This window comes from Engystomops pustulosus, chromosome 5 (assembly GCF_040894005.1).
Source record: "Engystomops pustulosus chromosome 5, aEngPut4.maternal, whole genome shotgun sequence".
NCBI lineage: Eukaryota > Metazoa > Chordata > Amphibia > Anura > Leptodactylidae > Engystomops > Engystomops pustulosus.
Window position 1 is genome coordinate 87,280,193 of NC_092415.1, and position 25,153 is coordinate 87,305,345.

The following is a 25,153-nucleotide window of genomic DNA, read 5'->3' on the forward strand; positions in this document are numbered from 1 at the left end:
TTTCAATTGGTTTTGGCGGGAAACTCATTTGAGGGGGTCATGTACAAAAATGGTCACTTCTGTCAATTTAATACAAATGCATTGGGGCCCGTGCCCCAGATCTTTTACCACCCTAGCAACGCCCCTGATTACACAGCTCACCAGGACTGCTACCTAAAGCTTTCTGCAACTATGTTCAGTCAACTTAAAACTGATAAATAGAACGAGACACGGGCGGCGCCCCTAGTGCAATAGGTCACTTATAAGTGAGATGAGGTATTAGAGAGTATCTGCTCACCTGAAGACACCTTGTGTCTTATGCGTCTAGAGTAGATACTTTTTGTTCTCCGGTAGCTGTGGCTAGGGTGTGCTGCGTCTTCCCGGGGTCCGGTACAGTGGTAGTGCCGGATAGGGGATCACAGGGATGTAAAGGTTTGAAAAAACCGGGTTGGTATAAGACGCGCTGCCCCAATTGAGTTGTATCCGACACGGTAGTGGAGTATAAGATATTATTTATTTAGAGGATAAAGTCCTTTTTATCCTCTAAATAAATAATATCTTATACTCCACTACCGTGTCGGATACAACTCAATTGGGGCAGCGCGTCTTATACCAACCCGGTTTTTTCAAACCTTTACATCCCTGTGAACTTAAAACTGATGTCAGGTTGCTTGCACCCATTGCAAGTTAGCTACAAAAACACTAATGTTGTGGGCCCCCTTCCTCACGCACATTAATTTTACATCTTATGTTTGCAATGTTGTCCCGTAGCACTATAAGTGTAAGATTATCAGGGACCCTGGGCTGTAAAGAGACTGTGGCCTCCCCATTGGTCTAGAGTTTTTAAGTGATCTAACAAATAGTATATAAAAACAGTAATATAACAAAACGTGTTGCACAGAAACTATAACATAACTAAACATGTTACATGGGGTCAGTACCAAAACCAATCTTACTACATAGATACAGCGCTGGAACCAAATTTACTACATAGAAACTGTAACAAGATTAGTTCACAGATATGTTACCAGAACCAACCTTTATACATAGGTACAGCACTGGAACCAAGATACATATGTTACCAGAAGCAAACATAGATATTGTAGAAGAATCAAACCTTCCACATTACTAGAACCAAGCTATCTAATTAGATCTAATCTTACTACACAGATGCAGGGCTAGAAACAAGCAGAGTTATAGATGGCCCAATACAGCACCAGACTTATCACAGGGTCTGATGTTGGATGGTGATTATAACATAGTAAAAGACTGTCTCAGCTTTAATTGTGGTCCGTTGTATTAACAGGATTAGGTTAAGTGTGACCAGTAGATTTCTGTCCTGAACATGGTATGAGGTATCAGTGTGACCAGTGATCAAGCAGTGCACAATTATATTGACTCCTTTTTACATTTTACATTACATCCGTATACCCGCACTTCACCACCATGCACTTAAAATACTGAATGAAGATACATAAGGGTACGATCTATAACAAATCTTTGTTGGCTGTTAAAAATAGAATAACATTTCTATTAGAATGAACTGTAGAAATTCTCTGTGCATATAAACTTCAGCTCTCAGAGTATATGATATGATATTTGTGTAGTGTCTTCTTTTATATTTAAAGTCAATGAAATTTACAGACGTTTCAGTGCACAGAAAAGAAGCATTCGTCCCTATCTATAGTAGTGAACGTACTTACTGCTTCAGCCCTCATGTTTCTGAACTGCATTGTACACTTATCCTTTCTTCTACAGATTCTTGTCATTTAAGTCTCTAATTTGTCCTATCACATCACCTTTGATGCAAGTAGACGAAAGGATACACAGTGATGTGTGTTTTTCATTTGCCCTCATACTTTGGATTTGTCTGTTATTTTGAGTTTTTTGTTCATTTTTTGTTGTCTAACTAAAGGATATAAGGTCTAGAAATCATAGAACATCTTGAAAGAGTTTGTATTTGTCTGGCAAAGGATCACAGTGAAATGTTGACTTCAAATAAATCAAGATTATGCTTTTTAACCCCTTCACGACTCAGCCTATTTTGTTTCCTCTAAAACACTAATTGTTGCTCTGATTCACTTTTGTGTAGACTACGGTAACTCCTACTAATCTAACTCCCTTCTTCCACTAAACTCTCTCCTCTACAATCCATGCTCAATGAAGCAGCCAGGCTGGTCTTTCAGTCCAAACGCTTCCCCAGATTCCTCCAGTCTATGCCAGTCACTGCACTGGTTGCCCATCTCCTTCCGAATACAGGTTGAATTATTCACCCTCATCCACAAAGCTCTTCATAATGCTGCACTTTCCTACCTCTCCTCTCTTATCTCAGTCTATCGCCAATCCCGTTTTCTTCAATCTGCCAGTGATCTTTGATTATTCTCTTGCTTAATTCGAACCTCCCACATCTCCAGGACCTCTTCTGAGCTGCACCAATTCTCTGGAATGCCCTACCCAGTCTATCAGACTTATACCAACCTCCACAGCTTCAAACATGCTCTTAAAACCCAATAATTTAGGCAGGCCTATCACACACGCTAATTTCATGCAACTTTAACTTTCTCTTTATTAATCAGTTATGGGTACTCTCCCTGTCTGTTATCCAGAAAATGGCAGGTACCAAGCTACAGGCTCCTCTGTAGTCCCACTGACTTTGGACTTTGTATGCAACATGGCCGCTGATGGCTGCTTCAAGCAGCAACCATTTTTATTTATTAAATAATTTTTATTCCATTCCCTTATAAAAAATGGCTGGACCATTTTACAAGTTCTTATACCTCTTGTGTCACCCCCTTTTTCCTCATTGACTGTAAGCTCCTGCAAACAGGGCTCTCATTGTTTCATATGACCTTTATTACTTTATTATAATCTCTTATTTTATTTGCATATGTTCCACAGAATCTGTATGGAAGCGGTATGGAATTTGATGACACTATATAAATAAAGATTATTATTATATATTTTATCTTTTTAAATGAAGCACAAGTGCTTTGGTGGCGTTGTCTAGGCTTCGGGACTCTGGCTATTATACACCTCTCCAAAGCATTTGTAACCAAAAGCACCTCCCTTCTCCTTCTGCATTTCCCAACCCGTTCTGTTCCAGAAGTATCATCATCGGAGAAAAAAAAGCAAAGAGCATCAGTTTTATTTTTCAGATCCATAGCCTGCTATTGCCTTTCGTGATACGCATGTGGGAAAAAAATAACACAGGCTCTAAATATTTTCCACATGCCATGGATTAGTGGAACACAATGGACAATAGAAAAAGCACAAAGAAAAGAAAGCTTCAGTAAAGCATCTGTTAAAATCACTGAAGTTTGGAAGAGAAAAAAAAATGATTTGTAAATAAGCCCTTAAGCTACATGCCGTTGCCTGCCGTACCGTAGCGCAGCGGACACACGGCAGCGAACGGGAAAAGGAGGAGGAGGTGTGCGCTGCTAACCCCCGCCCCTCTCCATAGGGTTATATGGCACACATCGGCGTATGCCTTGAAAACATAGGACATGTCCTATCTTTTCACGGGGTACGGAGCGGTACAGTGGGCTCCCGTAGGGCGCCGTGTGCCCATTGTCGTCTATGAGGGACGTATAGGTCAACATCTGCAAAGAGTTTGTATGTTCTGTGTTTGCGTGGGTTTCCTCTGGGTACTCCGGTTTCCTCCCACACTCCAAAATATGTTTAGATTGTGAGCCCCATAGGGACAGGGACTGATTTGACATGCTTTGTGCAGCGCTGCATAATCTGTGTGCGCTATATAAATAAAATAATTTTTATAATTATTATTATATACGTTGGCCGTATATATGCTCCCCTATGCGGCAGTGGGAATGAGGCCTTCGGCTGAGCCTTAAGCAGTTCGCAACTTAAAAATTTCATGTTTAATATATTCATTGGATAATCACTGTGCGCCATTTCTTATAAGGTTGGTAGATAGGGCAAGACTTATATGACATAGAAAATAATGGGAGGCAAACTGGAGATGTTTATCCCACTGATTCCAGTACAGAAATATTGTGTAATCAATGTGCACATACCCTTAGATGCTGCATGGTACTTATGGTCTTTAACATTTTCTCCTTTGTTCTGAAACATTTATAACTGAAAAGTGAGTAATCATGGGTATCCCTTTCTCCTGACTCTTCACATGAACAAAAGCTGTCATTAGCACAAACCTGTGCATATTTGTGGTTCTGCTGTGTATGACAAATTAGCTTGTCAAGCGGCTGGCAGGAACTAATGCACCAGACGTCTTTACAATAGCTCAAACTATTTTAAAGTTGTTGTGGTATTCACAAGATTTCTCCAACAGGATGGAACGCAGTTCATCTTGCTAACACATATCCCTGCAGGCCAATCATTTTCAATTAATGGTCGCCATCAAAAAGCTCTATGCTTGAAAGGCTAGTTTTCTCGTAGTCTTCTGAAGTCACAGCAGATGCAGTAAGGAAAAGTTTACGGTCTTCATTGATTGCTGAAGCAGTTATTTGCTTTCATTCTAATACAGCTGTAATTTTCTGGTCATTTGTAAATTAGGGAAAATAAATGATTACTTTTATGGGTTTTGCTATATAACCTGGGGGTATAATTGCGTGCACAAGATGTCCTCTCTCAAACTGGTGTATTCTCTTGTGACAGGCAATTGGTAGTAGACAGGCCTGGAAGATCTTCTTTTTAGAGCTCTCTGACAGGAGCCTTTACCTCACTTGACAAGTTACAGGTCTTCATGCTTTTGCCGATGCCATTCACTGCAAAGTTTACTAGACTAAGAATTGATGTTTATTACTGAAATATTTTAAGAAAAAGATGCCTCAATTTTCTTTAAATACTTGGGGAAAAAAGGTACTGTAGGTCAAAAAATTTTTTGTCATTTTTGTCTATTAATCTGGGGTTGGTTATTAATCGGGCTCCATAGAAATGAAAAAGACCTATTAACAGCATATGACCAAAATATGTTAAATAAATACATAAAGCAGAATGTTAAAGCTCTGGAATAGTTTATGTGATCATTATTAGATTTGCTGCACATCCTCTGTTTACATAGGTAAATGTGCTGGCAACCAAGCATTTTCTTTGGCACTTTGACCTGGTCCCTGAGTGCCCTTGCCTCATGGTGGTCATAACTACGGTAGTAAAGGTTAGTTATTCCTTACCCAGTTTTAAGCCTCTAACTTAGCTGATTCTGGTTTACAACCTACATGTGAAAATGTTGTTGCACACTCAGCCCAAGACAAATTATTAGTGGACATACCATTATTTCAGGTTACATGCTTAAGGTACAGCTTCGCAATTGTTCAGGAAGGCACAAAGATACAATCGACGTCCCTTCAGCCAAATACCATGTACAAGGGATGCCGCCGAAATGGATGTTACACCCTTTTTAGACCTTGTGATGTCTCTAACCAATCTCTTCCTAAACCAACATCTCTAGACCCACCTCAGTCAGTTGTCACTTTAACAGGTTTACTCAAAGAGGTAGAGACCTGGTGATCCTGTTACAGTACATTCTAGATTCCTGTCTAGTGGTTGAAGGTCAAAAAACAACTGGGTACAACTCCCTTAGGAGTAGCACAAAGTCTAGTCAAGCACAGATTGTTATATCCTTCAGAAGAAAATATTAAAAACAAACAAGAATTAGTAGTAGCTGATTTTTCTGGATTATTCATGGGATAGCAGAAATTTTGATTGGGGAGGGATAATGCTTATGCTAATTCATGACTCATCAAATACATCAATGTCAGAAATCCAAGGGTCAGACTCAGTTTTTAGCCATGCATCCAGCAGTGAAAATGTGTTGAACTTGTCATAGTCTAGAACCAGATGTGCTTGTGTGTGCAAACCGTGATAAATGCAGATTCTGCACACCTCACTAATCAGTCTGCTGATATGTTTACATGAAGAAGCACAGATGAAAGCCCACACTTCTACAATGAACATAGATATTGGATGGCTTTCAAAACAGTATGTTGATGCCAATGAAACATAAACCACAAATTCTTCCCAAAGTAGACATTGACATGATACCACTTGTTAGTCATGGCTGACAAATTTACTCCACTGTCTTAAGTGCAAGTGCTGAAAGTTTTTTTTTCTAATATTTCCTATGTAACTCCGGATATTTGTCAATACATATCAAAACATGTAAAGGACTCCAGGGAAATGTGAGACTTATTTTCACAGAAGAACATTAAGCAATTACAATCCTAATAATAATTACCAGAACAAATACAAAACAGGAATTAGACTCCATTAAGAGGTTTCTAGTATTGGTAAATCTGCAAAAAAAAAAACTTTTGGACATATTTCCACTAAATGACTAAAAAATATAAAAAAAAAACAGAACAGCTGCAGATTCAGGGAACATGGTGTAGCAAAACATCATGTAAAAAGCTTGTAAATTAACGAATAGAGCATTTATTTATTAATTTAATCTTTTGCATAAGAATATATTTATCATGAACATTTATTTCTTGTACTACACAACTTGGATTGCAGCTCATGAAATAGTATGAAAATGTTTTTGGTGAGAAAAGGAAGAATTTATTGATGCACTTGCACCATAATTCTGTCTTAAATTCCATTCCTTGCCATCAAAAAAGGGAATGTGGCCTTGTGGTAAAAAGTCTGTTTGCCAAAAAGAAATAAGACTATTCTCTCCTCATTCAACTGGATCTATCAGTAGCGTTCGATACTGTGGACCTCCAGCTCCTCCTTAGGATGCTTCACTCTATTGGCCTAAAGGACACTGCGCTCTCTTGGTTTTCTTCCTATCTTTCTGACCGCACTTTCAGTGTCAGTGGATCTTTCTCTTCTCATCTTCTTCTCAGTGTCGGGGTTCCACACGGCTCAGTCCTAGGTCCTCTTCTCTTCTATACTGTCCCCATTGGACAAACCATCAGCAGATTTCGTTTCCAGTATCATCTTTATGCTGATGACACCCAGCTATATACTTCTGCACAATGTCTCTCTCTTCTGCATCATGTCCTCTCGCTTCTTGAAACTTAATCTTTCTAAGACTGAACTTCTTGTCTTTCCACCATCTACTAACCAACCCAACCCTGACCTCTCCCTCTCGGTCTGTGGGATCACGATAGCCCGCTGTCTTGGGGCTGTGCTGGACTTTGACTTCTCCTTTTCACCATATATTCAATCTCTTGCTCGCTCTTGCCGGATGCATTTCAGAAACATCTCCAGAATCTGACCGTTTTTGACATTTGAAACTTCTAAAATGCTAATTGTTGCACTTATTCACTCTCGACTAGACTACTGTAACTCCCTACTAATTGGTCTTCCACTCGCCAAACTCTCTCCTCTTCAATCTATTCTTACTGCAGCAGCCAGGCTAGCCTTTCAGGCCAAACGCTACACGGATGCCTCCAGTTTGTGCCAATCACTGCACTGGCTGCCTGTCTCCTTCCATATTCACTTTAAAATAATAACCCTCATCCCCAAAGCTCTGAATAATGCTGCACCTAACTATCTCTCATCTCAGTCTATCGTCCTTCCCGTGCTCTTTGATCTGCCAGTGATATTAGATTAACCTCTACCTTAATACGAACCTCTCATGCGCGTCGCCCGGACTTCTCCCAAGTTGCTCTAATTCTCTGGAATGCCCTTCCCAGGAATCTCAGACTAATACCCACCCTTCAAAGCTTCAAACGTGCTCTTAAAACCCATCTCTTTAGGCAAGCCTATCACACTCGCTAACTGCATGAAATGTCAACTCTCCCTTTACTAATCCATCCTATGTCCTATCTCCCGTCTGTTATTTGGCAAACAGCAGATATTTACCAAGCTCCAGGCTTCTCTGCAGTCTTTTTCACCTAGGACCCTGTAAATAAGATGGCGGCTGATGGCTGGTTCAAGCAGCAAAATTTTTATGTATGAAATTATTTATTAAATTATTTTATATTGCTCCCTTATAAAGAATGGATGGACCATTATACAACCTCTTGTGTCAACACCCTCATCCTCATAATCTGTAAGCTCTTGTAAGCAGAGCCCTCACTCCTATTGTTCTATATGACTGTTTGTTCTTTGTAATGTAATATAGTTGTTTATGTCCGCTATGATTTGTAAAGCGATACGGAATTTGATGGCGCTATATAAATAAAGATTATTATTAATAAGACCATGTGATACATTTTGGCACTGATGATAGACTACCTTATGGATTGTGCAGAGTAGTATTCAACACAGTGATAAATTTGGCGCAGTACAACACACTAGTACATTTCCCCCAATGTGCAGGATTGAAGTTCATTGTATAACTCATACCTTTCTTGTACTCTTACAATATAGATCAGGATGCCCTTGAAAAATGTCGATCTGCAATAAGGATCCATATTTTACATTTGTATGGCAGATCCTCTGTTTTGACAGGAGACAGGCAATAATGCTTTGACATTTTTTTTTCACTTTAATGAAGTGAAACAGCAAGATAAAAGAATACACAGTCATCTTATATAGTGGCAAGGTCATATATTTCCCATTCAGTAATGCAGGAACATTGTAATAAAGTCTCCCCTTTCCTTTACCAAGTTAAATAGCCCCAAGTTTAGTAATCTATCTACTTAATTTCTGCAGCACCCAGTGGTATATACCATCTGGACCTGGTGAAGTTTCTATTTTAATGGTTGTTTTGCAGTGCTTTACTTCTTCCTGGGTTAAAAGGGTATTTCCATGTAAGATTCTGGGTCCATAAGCTCAAAGTTCCACCCCTTCAATGGGCCAAAATATAAACTGCAATCTGTCAGCAGTTGTGACCATGTACAGCTGCAGAAAGTGTTAGGTCTTAAGTTATTTCCTCCTGGGTTTTTTTTGCCAAAACCAGGAGTGTTGTATTGTACAACTGGTGGAGGTCTCTCCAGTGACTTAACAGAAGTAAGATATAATGGAATAACTTAAGACCTAATGGAGATTTGATCTTTCCCTCACCATACCTGTCTGTGTGTTGTTAGTAGCAGCAGGAAAGTGCAAAAAGGATGATTGAAAAAAGACATATGTCCATTAAGATCAAGGAATGGAAAGGACATAGCCAAAAGGAAGAGTTGTGGGAAACAAGATTTCTACACACCTATATAATGGGGTACATTTACTAAGGGCTTTGTGCCGCTTTGCTACACACTTTTTTCGGACTGTGCCCTTTTTTAACTGAAACCCTTTTTGTGGCGCAGTTGCGCTGTTTCCATGCGACGCAAATAAGGGGTTGTGCGTCAGACAGAGCACAGGATTTAACTTTCATGTTGTGTTGCAAGCCCTAGCACTTAGATACACCACTAAAAAGATGGTGAACTCTGTCGGACCTGAGTAGGGAAGCGACACATTCGTGATACCGTGCGCACAATCTTAGTGAATCACGTCACAGTGCATTATAGTCGGACAATGCACTTTCTGTGAATTCTGATGACCCTGTAAGTAAATGTGCCCCCAATATTACATTAGAGTTGTAACAAGGCATCCAAGCTGTGACCAGCTCATATTTTAATAAGCCTTGTTGCTGCAGGAGAATAAACAATTTTTTGTCTTTTGAGAGAATTTTAAGGTTAATTTTTACCATTATTTGCATTGATAATTTTTAAATGGTTATTAATACTGTATACAGACGTTACCAATGATTATCACATTTAGTTAAAAACAAAGGTAATCAATACAATGCATGTTTAGCGTAATAAAAAAAAGCAATACTGATTTAATATATCTCTATTTATTAGCAAAATGTATATACAAAACAATACAAATAGTTTCATTATACATCAATCAAGCTTTTTATAGGTTCTATATATACATATCTGGACCTATTCACATCTTCATTATTTCATAATTTTTGGCATTAGTTACTTTAAGCTAGAAGCAGGTCTAGAGATTACACAGAGATACAGTATGATGGAAAGATTTGTTCTTTTTTTGTTTGTTCAACCACACATGGGTTTGGCAAAAAACTAACGAAAATAACAACAATAGGAACTGGCTTAATATAAAAAGTTAAAGTGATTGTCATACTCAGCTAACCAATCCCCCAGTGATCCCATTCTTAGGGTGCCAAGGTCCCCTGCCAGTCCATGCTTGTCGGTTTCTCTGAACACACAAAAAAATACCATCGAACCGCACAGTTGAAGCACCATAACCCACCTAAGCCTCCAATAGGCTATTGTCATAGTAAGAACATAAGAGGACCAGTACGGTTGATATGACTTTTTTTTTTAATGTACACCTTTCTCAGTTTGGTTTGGAACAGCTTTATCTTTACAGAGAACATCCGCATACATTTAGGGCTTTCTTTGCAAACAGAAAAATTAAAAAAATGTTTACTAAGATAAAACCACTTAAACAATAACAGACAGCTAAATAAATGCACAGTAATGCAGGTAAAAGCTGCCATTGAACTTCACATATATAATACTTGTTAAGTAAAAGACCAAACCACCAAATTGCTTTAATATCAACAGTGCATCACATGATAATTTTGTGAAAGCAGCAATTGTCATCTGCCTATATCTTTTTTAAGAACAGTCAGTCTTTTAAGCCTAATCAATTAACATAGTGGATACCCATGATTGTTGTCCTGATAAAGGTTGTTGTAAATAACAAAGGTCATTGCTGTATCATATCATGTGGATCAATGGATCCATAAAAATATCAGTGCACAAGGACTGTTCACATTTAGGTACCATTATAAGGTTATTAAATAAGGCCATTTTCCTGTTTTCAGTAGTCTGCATTTTCATATCGGTAAGGCTGTCCTGAGAAGCTATTCCCCATACATGTACCATATCGGTAAAAGTCCAGATTGTCCACTCTTTCAGGCTTCGTTGGGATTTGATCTTGATAGCCTAAAGCCGATTTGATGACTGTGAAATCATCTTGAGCTTTAACGTCACTGAAGGTGCCTTCTGCTATGCTGTCTTGCATGTGTGAATAGTTTTGCAGAGTTTTGATATCACATAGATTGTCAGCATATTTAACCACAGGAGGTTTGTAGGCTTGGTATGAAACTTTGGTGGTGGTTGTAATAACTGTTTGTAAAGCTGGAGATGGTGATCTTGCATATCTGCATGGGTACTCAGCATTGTAATAAGCATGACCAGTGTTTGGCTGAATTTGGGCAAAGTCATTTCTGTCCACATATCCATTTTTTGAAAATATTTGTTTCCATCCGTTGTGCTTACTAGAGCCATCATAGCTCCTTTCATGTGCATTCAGCATGCCAAGATTAGGTTGAGGCCCATTTAACTGAACGCGGTCACTATCTGGCAAACTACTCACTGCTTCTTTATACAGTGGAGGGTATGAATTGGAGGTCATGTATCCGGGGACATGGAAATCATACCCACATGGAGTTCTGGGCACATATATTCTATTAGAACATTTTGAAAATGGGGCCACAGAATCCCCTTGAAATCCTACTGGATCATGGTTGGTTTTGTAGGGATCTGAATTCTGAAATGGCGTGTAGTGTGGTGGAAGGGGAAAGTTTCCATCTGCAACAAGACTGAGACGGTCTGATCCCTCCAAGCAAGATATGGGATGAGGGAAATGGCCACCACTATCATTATATCTTCCCATCTGAAAAGGAAAAGTAAGAAAATTAGTTATACTAATAATGAATATAGTTTCTTATAATTTATGTATACCATATTGATATAAAACAAAGAACATAGATAATACGGGGGGAATTGAAAATAAAAATTGTTGCTTTCCATAAGATATTAGTTTTTGGTAGGTGGAGGCCAACTCTCAGTATGCTTATTTAACAGCTGTTTAAATGAGAAAAGGTTGGCTGTGATAAGGGATAAAGTTGTATTAGCTGTAAGGGCTTTTTCACATTGGCGTTGATGTTCAGCATCAGTTGTGCATCCGTTGTGTCTCGTTTTTTCTTCAGTTTTTTTCTGTGTCATGCATCTGTTTTGTCTCCGTGTCCACAAAAGAAACTGCAGATTTAACAGTGCTGTTCAAACATCACATTCATCAGTGACAAAAACACATTTTTCATTCATTTTTTTGGGGGACCCATAGACTTCTATTGCCTTCCGCTTCCGTGAAAAAAAATAGGACACGTTTCATAATTTTTTTCCACAGACAAAAAAAAATCAGTGAAAAAACAAGCCAGTGTGAAGACACCCATATGAATCAATGGATTTGTGAGGCATCAGTGGAAATCACTGAACCACGAAAGTGAAAAATAACGCCAATGTGAAAGAGTCCTAAAGCTTGTAAGTCCGCTTGCCTGCAAGTGAGTGCAATATGATAAAAATGCTCCATGTGCTGGAGGGATTACTCGGACAGAACCTCTTATCACCCAGCATGTTAGTTGTGTGCTGTGATGCAACGGTTGGCCACGTTATCCCTTCATTGCAAAGACCGTTTTTCTCGGACTCCACTCACATGTGGGAAAGCAGCTTAAAGCTGTTAAAACCTGCACAACTACTAAGAAGAGGACATGGAAGTACACGGAGTGATCCCTACAAACAAACCAGATTATGGATGGTCATACCACACCAATCTGATATTGATGGCTTAAAGACACTCCCCTTTAAATATTCAAAGCACCATACAGATAATTTAGGGGATAGTCTGTCAAAAAAAAACCTCTTGATCATTAACATTAATAATATTAATCACAATAAGGATTGAACAACGAGCATTGTTAATGAGCCATCAATCAGCTACCGTTTAGGTGTACTTCATGAAGCGAAACCTAAGTGCATTACAGAGCTGCCCCTGAAAGCTATTTCCTCACCTCAGATTCCAGAAGCTTCTTCTTCTGTGACAGGTGAGAAGAGGACATTTGTCTTTTCACAGCACTTCGTCTAGCTTCTGTCTCTGATTTACTTTCTGGTCTTGGATGGTCATGAACTCCTTTTGCCTAAAAATAAATCAGAACTTGTTATTATAAGACTGACTGACTGCAGATTATTGGTTTCACTACAAAATATGGTTGATACGGATTGCTTGACTGATTGTCCTATGTGGTTGTTTTAGCAGAATATGTTATTCAGCATTCTTTTTATTCAGCCATAACGAAGACTAGAACAGGAAAACGGTCAAGAGAATTTAGCAGTCACAAATTTTCCTGGCACATTAATGAACTTGCGTCATAATTCGTAAAAATTACCTGAAAAAATATGGCTTTTCCATCTAGACGCCAGAAGTTGGTAACCGGATAACCACTATGACCCCTACAAGGGATCAGTTCTAGAGCAGAGTTACAGTTACTGCACAGCTTTTCTGTATAAAGGGAAAAAACGCATATCATAAAAGTGTTGGATAAAGATTGATAGATAGACTGACACATTCATATAAAAAATGTGCAATTGTTGGTGAACACCAGTTTTGTGCCTAATATTTTAGCGTATTTATCCATCTTCAGATGCTCATGCCTGTTTCTAAAATGGGCAGGTCTGGGGGGAGCAGCGTGCCTCATACATTTAATATCACTTATGCCAGAAAACTGACTAAAGTAAAAATCTACTCCAGATCAGTTTCTGGTACATGGGTTGCTTGATAGTAGCAAAATAAAGCTCTAAAATTGGGTGTCAAAAAACACCACATCGCACCAAAAATAATGAAAGCACCCAATATTTTACAGTGTTATTTACAGCATATGGGTTAGTTACCATATTTTAGTTTTTGACATTCTGACATTTGTAGAATAATATCTCTTTTCCCATAATTTTCCATTATGCCAGAAAAAAAAAAACATTGTTTGAGATCCATTTTGGCATACAGTGCAGTAGTTCTTGCAAAACATGGATCAAAAATGCTAAATGTTAGATGTTAGGTTTTTTTTCACTGATTATGCTGTGCCTATGGGGGCTGACTGCACAGAAGATCATAATTTGTGCCTGGTTTGTACAAATAAATGCTGTGAAAAACAATTAGAATTCATAGGGGGAATTTATCACTTTCTTTTCTTCTTTTTTTTGCCACATTGATGGATTTACACTTTTTTTTAACTCTTTCAACTGCTCCGTAAAGTTTGACGGAACTGAAATTCCCAGTGTTGCGCCTGATTAATCTTTGGTATCAACATGTTGATGTTTTAAAAAGTCACACATCTTGAAGCAAACAAAATCTTCACTGCCCTGCTGGCGTAGGGAAAAGATTTAAATCGCTTTCTAAAATGTGTGAGACTTTTGTGTGACTTTTACAAAAGCTGAAAAGTAATGTACATGAAGGAGACCTTGATGTAGCTGCTACTTACATGAGATGTTTCACTAAACAGCTATTTATGTGTAAGCCACTTACATTCATGTGTTAGCATTAACATAGAATAAGAAAAATACATATTTATTTGACTTCCCTCTAATTAGGTAACAAAGCAAATTGGTATTGCTCATGGACCACTTGTGGCTGTTAGACCCCTGCATACATCAGCTAGATGCATACAGACACCTGAATGCACTAGTCACAATAGAGTCATGGCAATATTCAGAATTGGTACCAGGGTCATTCATAAATGTCACTCACTTTGTTGCTTTTGCCTTGCTTTGTCACAGATTGCGGGTCTGAGCTGAAGTTTACCCCCATCTTGCAAAGTGCAACTCCTGCTGCACACCACAACACCTAGACAGGACTTCTTCAAGATCTGACAGTTGTGGTTATTGGTGTTCCTCATTGCCCAGCCGCTAAGGTGGCGCTGAGCATTTTTGTCCTCTCCAGTGTATATAAATCTCACATAGCCATCTGTCCACTCCTGGAAGCTGTCATACTGCTTAATATCCTGAAATATCAAGTGATATTATTTATAGGAATAGCACAATTAGAATAAAATGTCATTATCAAAGTATATACATTTACAATTCACATTTACATTTATCTGATTCTCTTTAATCTCTTAAAATATTCCAGACTATTGCTATTTACATCTGTCATATATATATATATATATATATATATATATATATATATATATACACACACAAACATATATATATATATATATATATATATATATATATATATATATATGTATATATATATATATATATATATATATATATATATATGTATATATATATATATATATATATATATAATGACTATAAATGCTATATTATATATATAAATTGCATCTATTGCAAGTTGCTTGGTTTAATATTATAATCATGATGATCATTGACAAGTCTTTAAGTTTTATTCTGGTATTTATTGCCTGTTTAAAGAAAAACGTTTGCAATTATTTGTTGCATATGTGTATCACGAACCCAGATAATTCGCAATTCCAAACCTTACACTGGATAGTATTTTTGATTTCCTTTGCTAAGACTTGATGAGACTTTGTACTTTCCAATCCATGGTGAATCTATTCCCAAATAATTCCTAACATAAATCTTCACGGGATGCGCTGAATGCAGGTCTATACTGACTCCTCCCATTGTCTATAGCATTATTTAATTATTCTGATGTTCATTCTACGGTTTTTCATATTGCTCCGGTGAATTATAAAATTCTTGTATGATTCAATATTGCACTTTTATTGAATACACATTACAGTGCAGCAGTACGCAATACGATGACTATAGTAAATAATACAGACTACTACTGAGCGTATATCTACCGACACTGCTATATATATATATATATATATATATATATATATATATATATATATATATATATATATACATATATATATATATATATATATATATATATATATATATATATATATATACATATATATGTATAAGGAATATAATGTATTATTAACCATATTCCATATGAAATCTCCTGTATTTTAAGCGGTGTGGAGATGTGTGCATAGGGAAAATATCTGTCTGGCAATAAAGTAGCAGCTCACAATTGAAAATGAACAGTCCAGTAACAACGATGACATATTTCCCATTGAAAGTTCAGACATGGATGTTTGCTAAAGCTTTACTGAATACACATGGGATTATTCATAGTAGATACATCACAAGTGTCTATACTCTGCTTATGTGAAAGATGAGGGTAGTGCATGGGTACTGTCCCAGTATTGACATTGATCTAACCTGGTTAGAATCAAAGTGCTATATATAATATTTATTAATTATTATGTGAATAATACAAGAAATAAAATATAGTATTCCTGTATATTCCTGGTTGTTAATTTCTGCTTATCTTTAAATTCACTAAGATTCTGCCAAATAAATTTGCTTTTCGGTCCCAATTATTTAATATATCTTGTAGATTCTAGAGTAACTATAATAATTCCTATACACTAAATGACGGCCTTTATTCATTCATTGTCTTTTACAGAATCTTATCGATTTTAACCCATTTTCTATCAGAATTCTTCCCTCTAATTCAACCAAAACGAAGGTTGTTTAGGAAATTTCCAGGCAGCAGAAACCAGAATAACAGCAATGCAACCACATGTGAAGAAGAGAATGTCTTGCCCTTGACTATGAAATCCTGAGCTATTTATTATACATACATTACTGCTGAACCCATATATGATTTTCACAATTTTATGGGGTCATGTGAATAGTACATTTCTAGTTCAATAGCAATATTAGCAATAATACTAACAATTATAATAATGTGTAAGGATACATACTTTACTGGTGCTGTTGAGTCCTTACATGATATACACGCTATATTATGGGAGCATATTAATAGTACATTAACTTACTAGATAGTAATATTAGTAATAATTATATAAATGTGCACTACATGTTTATTGGAGGTCCTGAAAACATCTAGATTCTATGGAGAATAGTCATTGCCGGGAGCTTTGGTGTGACAGCAGTGTAACTATTGTGACATACTTGTAAAACTTACTAATTGTTCCATTCTTTAGTAAAAATGAATCTAGATTTATGTACTGTCTTCAGTCATGAAGATTACTTTAGATCTTTAAAAAGTGCCTATCTATATGGATAGACAGAAATCGAATGATAATATAATATTACATTTATATAGAGACAGCATTGCTAATGGTTTAGTGAACTGATAGAAGACTTTTTCTCCTGGTGGTTATTGTATTTGCAGACTGTGAAGCGGCATTTTCTCCAGTTCTTCATGCATGCAGTGTGAAAGTATCTGTCAGGCTCTGCTTGGTATTAAAGGGACTGTTTGTAGACTTTGAGTCTTTGAACTTTTGAGAGTCCCAGGTTTCCATCCTGCCTATCTAGTAAAGCTATGCACCAGAGACAGCACTGCACTCACCTGCGGCAACTTAGGGTCATTGATGTCCCAGGTGAGTTTCATCCCATAAGAGCAGATACAGTCTGAGTCGTCATACATATCTCCAGACACCTTGGACATTGTTACTATCTGCTAAAAGATTAAAAAATGACCAGCATGTATTAACTTCTAGTTTACATTATAAGCAATAATCTAAGACCGTGACAGACATGGATGGCAGAGAGCTGTGTGACCTACCTGTGTGATGAGCCCAGTGTCCTCTGGCCACAAGTGTCAGGTACAGGTAGACAGCTGCACTGTCCTGGTACCTCCTCTTGTCTTATGTAGATGAGGGGGGCAGGATGGTAGTAGTGATCCGTGCTCCATCACCCCTCCTTCCCCACACGACATAGGAGGAAGCAACTTGAGGAGCCCATTCATTGACAAAAAATGAAGCAGGGCTGACAGGAGCCCTGACAAGTAGCACTTCCACATCAAAGGTCAAGTTCTACAGAGAGGGGGGATTCACTGGTCTGACAACCATTCCACTTTAGTGATGACACTGATATCATGGATATATCGTTATTTCCATTAACAAGATAAATTTAGTAAAAAAATGGACAAACAAAATACACAAATACGAAAGTGACACTATGTCTAAATGTCTGCGGACGTCCCCTGTCATCCAGGAAGAATACATTTCAGGCAATGGATTTTCCCCAGGAAGCAAAGAGATCCCGGCAGGTGATAACTGTACGAAACCGAACTGTAACATCACATACATATTAATAAGAATATTGGTTTAGTACTCAATACTACTATCATTATTATGTCTATAAAATCTACTACTACTATGATATGTGTACTATAAATTGAAATTAAAAACAGCTGCCTCTATATATGCTAGTAGAGAATTGCACATCGAAGTTATATTAAAGTTAGTTATACTACGTTAAATATTACTGCTATGGTACTCATTCTTTGTGTATTCTCTCACAAAGTCTTATAATAATACAAATAATTATAGTATAAATAGTACAATAATAATATAGTAATAACAATTAGAAACGATTAATACAAATATCGCTGGAATACTTGTACTAGTCTAACCAAATTTAGCAGTAAAAAGCAATACTGGACTGCAGTAAAATGTTAGCACACACTGTAACTTACCAACGAAAAAGGTACAGAGGTAAAGTATTGCTATCAGGGAGATTCAGTTGTATACAATAAATTACTGTTTTATGTGCTCTACACTAATAGATCTAGCTTTTTCCGGACTTCTAGTTACTTTTCAGAGTCAATCACAGTTTGTACAAAAATATATGTAAAATGTCAAACATTATTTATTATCATTTGCTCCACAATCGCACGATCCCAGTGTTTTCTTGTTGTATGATGTTTTTACATATGATTTATAACAAATTGGTGCTTATGTTCTGCTATACATGAAATCCCTTCTCCTATTGCTATGTGTTTATAATTTGATGCTGGTTATTATCAAAACTGTCAAGTTCTTCTAACTACTGTAGGAGCAGTATCTCTCAGCATGGTTTTACAACCTGTATTAGTTAAGAATTGCTTAAATTTGTAGTTTAGTAAAAGCACTGCTTTTTACCCACTTTTCACTCTAGGGGGGAGATTTATCAAGCTGTCTAAGAGTAAGAATGTGCTTATTTGCCCATGGCAATCAATTTACAGCCCTCCTTTAAAATATTCATGAGCACTGGTAAAATGAAAGCTGAGCTTTAATTGGTTTCCATTATTTATCTCTCTATATCTATAAATTTAAGGTTATATTTGTCTAATATTAAAGTGCTGCTTGTCTATACAGGCTAAGTTTACAATACAGTTCAAACCTTGGCTCCTTACCTCTGTTACCTCCTGTCATCTGTTATGTTCAGTTAAAAAGACACCCCTTATGTATGCATTTTTATGATGGAAAAATTACGGTGGCTTCAGTATTTTTTTCCGTTTCATACTTACCAAACTGAACATAAGGGATGACATACAATTTTGATGTTGTCAATGGAATTTTTAATTAATACTTTTAACCTCCATTATGATTTTTTTTAATGGAGGTAAGGGACAGAGGTTTGAACAGTAGTGTGAACTTGGCCTGACATGTTTTGTATGATGACTCCATAATTCACATCACAATAGAAGTGTCTGTAGATGATGATGATTGATATGAAATACTATCATATTTTTAATGAAGATGTTTGCAGAGGCTGCTATAGCTGGAGATTGTGCTTTATGTTCAGGTTGTAATCCCAGGATCAAGAGCTTTAGGGGACACATACAGCATATTTTCCCAGTGGAGAACCATTGCTATAGACAATAAATGATAGTTGTGGGCCTGGTACAGATTCTGCATTCAGTCTAAGCAACTTTAAAGGAAATCTACCATCAAAATAAAGCAGGGATTAACAAGCGACATTTACTCATAAATCCAGACACTGTGACGGTGGTAATTTTCTTATTAATATATTTGTTATCCATGACCTCCTACTAATGGCTAATAAGCTTGAACAGGACAGTTCCCAGAGCCCCTCCATGCTGTATATTCATATGTTGGTACACTATCTTACCCTGCCCTTTTGCTCCTGCTCAGCACTCTTCCCTCCCTCTGCCTGGTGTAATGTCACTGCAGCAGAGGAAGTTTCAGCACACAGTGGGAGAAGGAAGTGCTCCTGTGTAATAGTGTGTGAAGCTGCAGCACTGAGGGGCTCTAACAACACCACCCAGAGCCCTTAAGGCTCATTAGAATATTTTTTTAAGTTGATTGTAGTTGGAAGGAGGCCATGGATAACAAATATAAGAATATTACCCTAGTCACGGTGCCTGCATCTATGAGTAAGCTGCTCTGCTCTCAGTTCTGAACCTTTATTCTCAATGTCAGACCCCATTGCTTCTCACATATATATATATATATATATATCTGGAAAATGTCACAGTTTAGATTTTAGAGCAAATTTTGAGCATGTCATAGTTCACGATTTGGAATGGTGCCAAGATTTGAAAATGTAACTAGTAATATAGGCTAAAATTGCAAAGAAATGGATTTCCTGGCGAAAAAGGTATTTTTGAGAGGAGAAATTGGTAAAAAGAACGCTCTCTCACAGATGCTGAAAAACAAATAATTAAAAATATATGGCCAATGCCCGACTCTCCTTTCAAAACGAAAGACAATAAACTTCAGGTAAAAAGGAGAAAAAGGAAAACGACAAACAGCAATTTCAAATTGAAGATCACATGCACCACTCCACCCTGTTCCAAAATGGAAGACTCTTAGGCCCCTTCTACACGTGCGTTTTTCACGTGCATGTTCTGCGCATGCTTTTAACGTGCAGAAGGCCCCTTTCCACACTTGCATTGCAGATCACGTCAGCATCAAAAACCCATTGCACTCTGAGACACGTGCAAGTGCGATGCGTTTTTCATGTATCAATTACCATAGAAAAGATAGAGCTCAGTCCTGAGTCCTTTTCCCGCGCATTATCTGCGCCTGAAAAACGCATTGAAGTTGCAATGAAAACGTGCATGAAAAACCGAGACACTGAACAAACTCTGACTGAAAACTGATGGAACTCTGATGAAAAAAGTCAGTTTTTCACTGCCAAACCATGAACGCACCCTGATCAAACTCTGACGTGATCTGCAACGCAAGTGTGAAGGAGGCCTTAGTGCTTCAAGGCTTGGCAATTACTCACAGTTGTAGTGTATGCTGTCAGCATTAATCCATTTGCAGGATCTTGTTTTTTTCCAGGGAAGAAACTTGAAGAGCCAAAATCTGAGGTCGGGAGAGGTGCTTTGGCATCTTTAAACTTTAAACTTTATATGCGCATTTTAAACGATGTTTGTGAGTATTTTGATAATAAATACCTATCTCCTTAATCCTTGGTGATCTGCACGATTGGCTTGTTTCCCATTCTATAGGATATATGGCTGTTTTCTTCATTCAAAAGCAAGATCCTTCAAATGGATTAATGCCGTCAGCATATTCTACGACTGGGAGGGCGCTTTCACACAATGCATTGCATTGCTTTTTTTGATGGGTTTTTAGACGCATTCCAAAGGCTTCAGCCTTCCACACATGCTAAGGTTACATTGCGTTTCCACTGCATCTGCAAAAAAACGCAGTGTAACCTCATTATGTGATCAAGGCTGAAGCCTTTGGAATGCGTAAAAAAGTGATGCAAAGCATCGTGTGAAAGCGCCCTAAGCTCTCCATTTCGGAGCAGCCTGGAGTGGTGCATGTGATCTTCAATTTGAAAGTACTGTTTTTCGTTTTCCCTATACTCCTTTTTACCTGAAGTGAAATAGGCTGCCTGACAGTAATGCATGTACAAAATAGTGATAAGCATGGACAGATAGGGGGTCATTTATTATTTGTATCACACTATTCTTATTTTGGGCGCAGAAACTGTGCTGTGCTGTAATAGACTGATGCTTAGTGTACAGCACAGGCTTAATAAATTGGTGCAACACCGAAAGTGTCTGAAATGACTCCACATTTATGGTGGAGAAATATAACTTGGTAGACTTGCATTTTATGGGTCTAGGTGTGTAACAAATTTACACCAAAAAAGTGTCAGAGAAATGAGAAGAGCAAGAAAAGTGTTGTGATTCATGAGTAGTGCCGAAATTTAACAACTAAAAAAAAGAAAGTGGGGCAGATTTACTTACCCGGTCCATTCGCGATCCAGCGGCGTGTTCTCTGCGTTGGATTCGGGTCCGGCAGGGATTCACTAAGGTAGTTCCTCCGACGTCCACCAGGTGGCGCTGCTGCACTGAAGTTCCCCGGAATGCACTGATCTTCAACAAACGGGACTGAGTGAAGGTAAGCGCGAGTCCCGCAACACTTTTTTTTTAAAATGCGGCGGTTTTTCCAAATTCATCGGGTTTTCGTTCAGCCACGCCCCGATTTCCGTTGCGTGCATGCCAGCGCCGATGTGCCAAAATCCTGGGGCAATTCACGGGAAATCAACGCAAATCGGAAATATTCGGGTAACATGCCAGGAAACCGCGAATCGGGCCATATGGTGCAGCAGCCAAAAAAATGGTTGCCAAAACCTATAATAAATGACCCCAATATTGTCCATTATATGTATGTATGGAAGAATAAGGCAAAAAGTGGTGATCTGATGTGCAGCTGGAAAATACTAGTCATTCATGCTGCTATGAAGAAGATCCTTTTACTGAGGTCCATTTAAGTGAAAATGAAAATACACATGATAGAAGATGTCTTTATTTCCAGTATCTCCTCCTTTTACTCCTGCTAATACATTTCATGATGCCTGTGTATATGCTGGTACTATCAACCAGTGGACAGGCAGATGTGCGCTTTTAGGAAACAGCGATAAATAATAATGTAGACTTGTCATGTACATATTTTACTAGAATGGTTTATTGATTTAAGGACAAATACTCACATTTTACTTTTGTATCCTTAAAGGGAACCTACCACCACGAATCTACCTATAAACGTAGATCGGGTGGTAGGTGGATGCATGGGACGTGAGGATAGCCCTTTTTAGAGCTAATCCTCACGTCCCCGCTAGCGTCACATAAACTTTATTGCCCTAATATGTTAATTTAATTAAGCGGCTACCGGGGCGTGGAGTAGCCGGACACGAGGCTACACGGCGCGGCTACTCCACGCCCCAGTAGCTGCTTTCCCCCGCCTACCCTGTGATCTTCGGCGCGCAGCTCCTGGCAGCTGCGCGCCCTCGTCCGAGAAGCCGGAGTTCTGCGCATGCGCAGTAACTCCGGCCAAGATGCGCGATCTTAGAGACCCCTGCTTTCATCATTGAAGGGCAAAAGTAATGTCAGCTCCAAAATAGTGATGGGCTGGAGGTCCAGCAGGTGGAGCTGGATGATCAGTGAGCCAAGGTATATTTGTGCATGGGAATGCAGTTTTTCAGACAGGTTTTGCAGCCATTGTTGCCAACTTGATTGATGTGTTTCCCTGTGTATGCTAGGAGATCCAAGCACTTTTGTCGTCAATGTAAGCAGTGCCGCTCATTCCTCTTCAGCACCTGGACACAGTTTTTACATTGTAGAAGCAACAAAGTAACTTTATCTTGTCTGTTCTTATTTCCGGGGGCTGTAGAACACACTGCTGGTGTGAACACAAGTAAGACATGATCAGGCTTAATGAATACATGTGTTAACAACTCGCTAAATCAATTAATTCATAATGTCTACTGCATATAAAAGGCACAACAGACACATACTTGTTTTTAAATAACATTCTTTATAATATACATCTTGACTTTCCATTTAAGAAAACTATAACCTTTGTATTATAGTAATTGTTTCTTATTAACCAACATTATTACCATTAGATTGTACAATCAGGGGTGGCTGTCAAAATGTAGAATTACAAACTAGCATTCCATGTGCAATATGTATGAAATAAAGACCTAAAATGTGAGAATAACCTAACGCCAACTGTTTTAACCCTTTCCCACACCATAAGGAAATAAATATTGAACATATAATACATTTTTGGAGTAAATGTATTCCTAAAAGTGCTATGAAATTCTCACTAGATGTCGGTGACAATCAATTCAATCCACACTGGCAAGGAAATCAAGTTCTAGATGTCCATAAATAATATACATTACATTACCAGTAAAACTTAGTGAATTATTTAAAACTTTGTGCAAAGGCCTTTGTTGTTGATTACACATTCAAAACACCTCCTGTGTAAGGCCGCGGTCACACGTACCGCTAGGCGTCCGTTCATTAGGCCGCGGTCACACGTACCGCTAGACGTCCGTTCATAACACGACGCTAGCGCACAGGGGGAGGTCCTCGGCCCGAATGCACATGCGTTTCCAGAGAAACGCATGCGATTGGCTTAACAATCGCACGCGTTTCCCTGGAAAGGCATGTGCATTTGGGCCAAGGACCTCCCCCTGTGCGCTAGCATCGCGTTATGACGGACGCCTAGAGGTACGTGTGACCGCGGCCTAAGTCACTATTATTAAAGGCTTCTGTCTCTTCCTATCATGGTTAGAGCTTTATGGTACCCTGAGTTAGGGGTGCTTGTCTAACAAGGGGCAAATCTATGTGGTTGTGACATAATACAACATTTAACGGATTACTCACTTTTTAACAATTCTCTAAAGTTTAAGGAACAACAGTAACATGTAAAGAAACCAAATAGTATGTGGTTTTCCTGAGGTGCCTCCACAAACAAAAATTAAGAAATTATATCAATAGGTTGCCTTTGTATTGCAGGAACAGGTCATCCAGAAATGGAATTTCTTAGGCCTCATGCACACAACCGTTATAGGGTCTGTGATCTGGCCACAAAATTTGTATATGGCACTGGGTCCCGATGCAGTGACCACCGTGTCTCACCGCACCGTGACCTGGCTGGGCGGTCCAATATTTTGCTGTTTTGCAGAGGTGGCCACCTTACTTTTTATGAAAAGGGGAGGGGATTAGCAGATAAATCCTGAAGGTGCACTACAAAAAACTAAACTTTGATTGACACTTTATGGCTATATTGCTGCAGCAGTAAAATGGACTCTTCGCTTGAATTTGTCCATCATAATAACTCTTTGGAGGTAATATATGGACAGTACTGCCTGCAAAATGTAATATACAGATTTTTGTACATTTTACTTCCCACATAAGGTATATCTTATTAGCCTCAAAAATACCTTAGTCAGTACCTGTATGAAAAATTAAAAAATACATATTGGTAAGGCCATTACTGTGAACTGAAAATATTTAAGCATGAGAAAACTACAACTGAAATCTACCAGAAAGTACATCTTTATTCTACACCTGTAGATTAGATCTCTGCTGGAAATTGCCCATGACAAGCAGTGATTTGGTGAAATGTGCCTAGACTAGAACACTAGAAAACTGTGTTTGTTCTGACTAATAAGAAACACTAGTGAGCGCTAAACTTTTACACCTCTTCTACAAAGTCATTCCCGTGAACCCAAGCTTAAACAAACAATTATGAGCATCAATTCCTTTGTGGCTTTGTACTCTAAAACATGTCATGAGTGACATCATAAAAAAACAAACAAGTCAACAA

The 25,153-nt window shown here is 38.2% G+C and overlaps 1 protein-coding gene across 2 annotated transcripts; it reads right to left on the minus strand.

The window, feature by feature from the left end:
* Positions 1-9,684: 9,684 nt before the first annotated feature.
* On the minus strand, positions 9,685-17,455 carry GCM2 (glial cells missing transcription factor 2). 2 transcript variants are annotated; one of them, XM_072154723.1, is made up of 6 exons: positions 17,347-17,455; positions 17,131-17,241; positions 14,446-14,698; positions 13,091-13,203; positions 12,716-12,841; positions 9,685-11,541 (listed from the first exon to the last, which is right to left on the minus strand). In XM_072154723.1, exons 2-6 carry the CDS (start codon positions 17,227-17,229, stop codon positions 10,684-10,686), a joined length of 1,449 nt encoding a protein of 482 aa, XP_072010824.1. In that variant the 5' UTR covers positions 17,230-17,241; positions 17,347-17,455; the 3' UTR covers positions 9,685-10,683. The 2 variants fall into 2 exon arrangements, with proteins under 2 accessions (XP_072010824.1, XP_072010826.1); XM_072154725.1 differs by having other exon boundaries at positions 17,131-17,238; positions 17,347-17,392.
* Between the last annotated feature and the right edge of the window lie 7,698 nt (positions 17,456-25,153).

Coding starts and splice junctions, on each gene's coding strand:
- GCM2 (XM_072154723.1), bottom strand. CDS start 17,229: ATGTCCAAGGTGTCTGGAGATATGTATGACGACTCAGACTGTATCTGC. Junction 14,699..17,130: donor ATGACCCTAAGTTGCCGCAG/GTGAGTGCAGTG, acceptor TTGATATTTCAG/GATATTAAGCAGTATGACAG. Junction 13,204..14,445: donor AGCAAGGCAAAAGCAACAAA/GTGAGTGACATT, acceptor CCCTTTATACAG/AAAAGCTGTGCAGTAACTGT.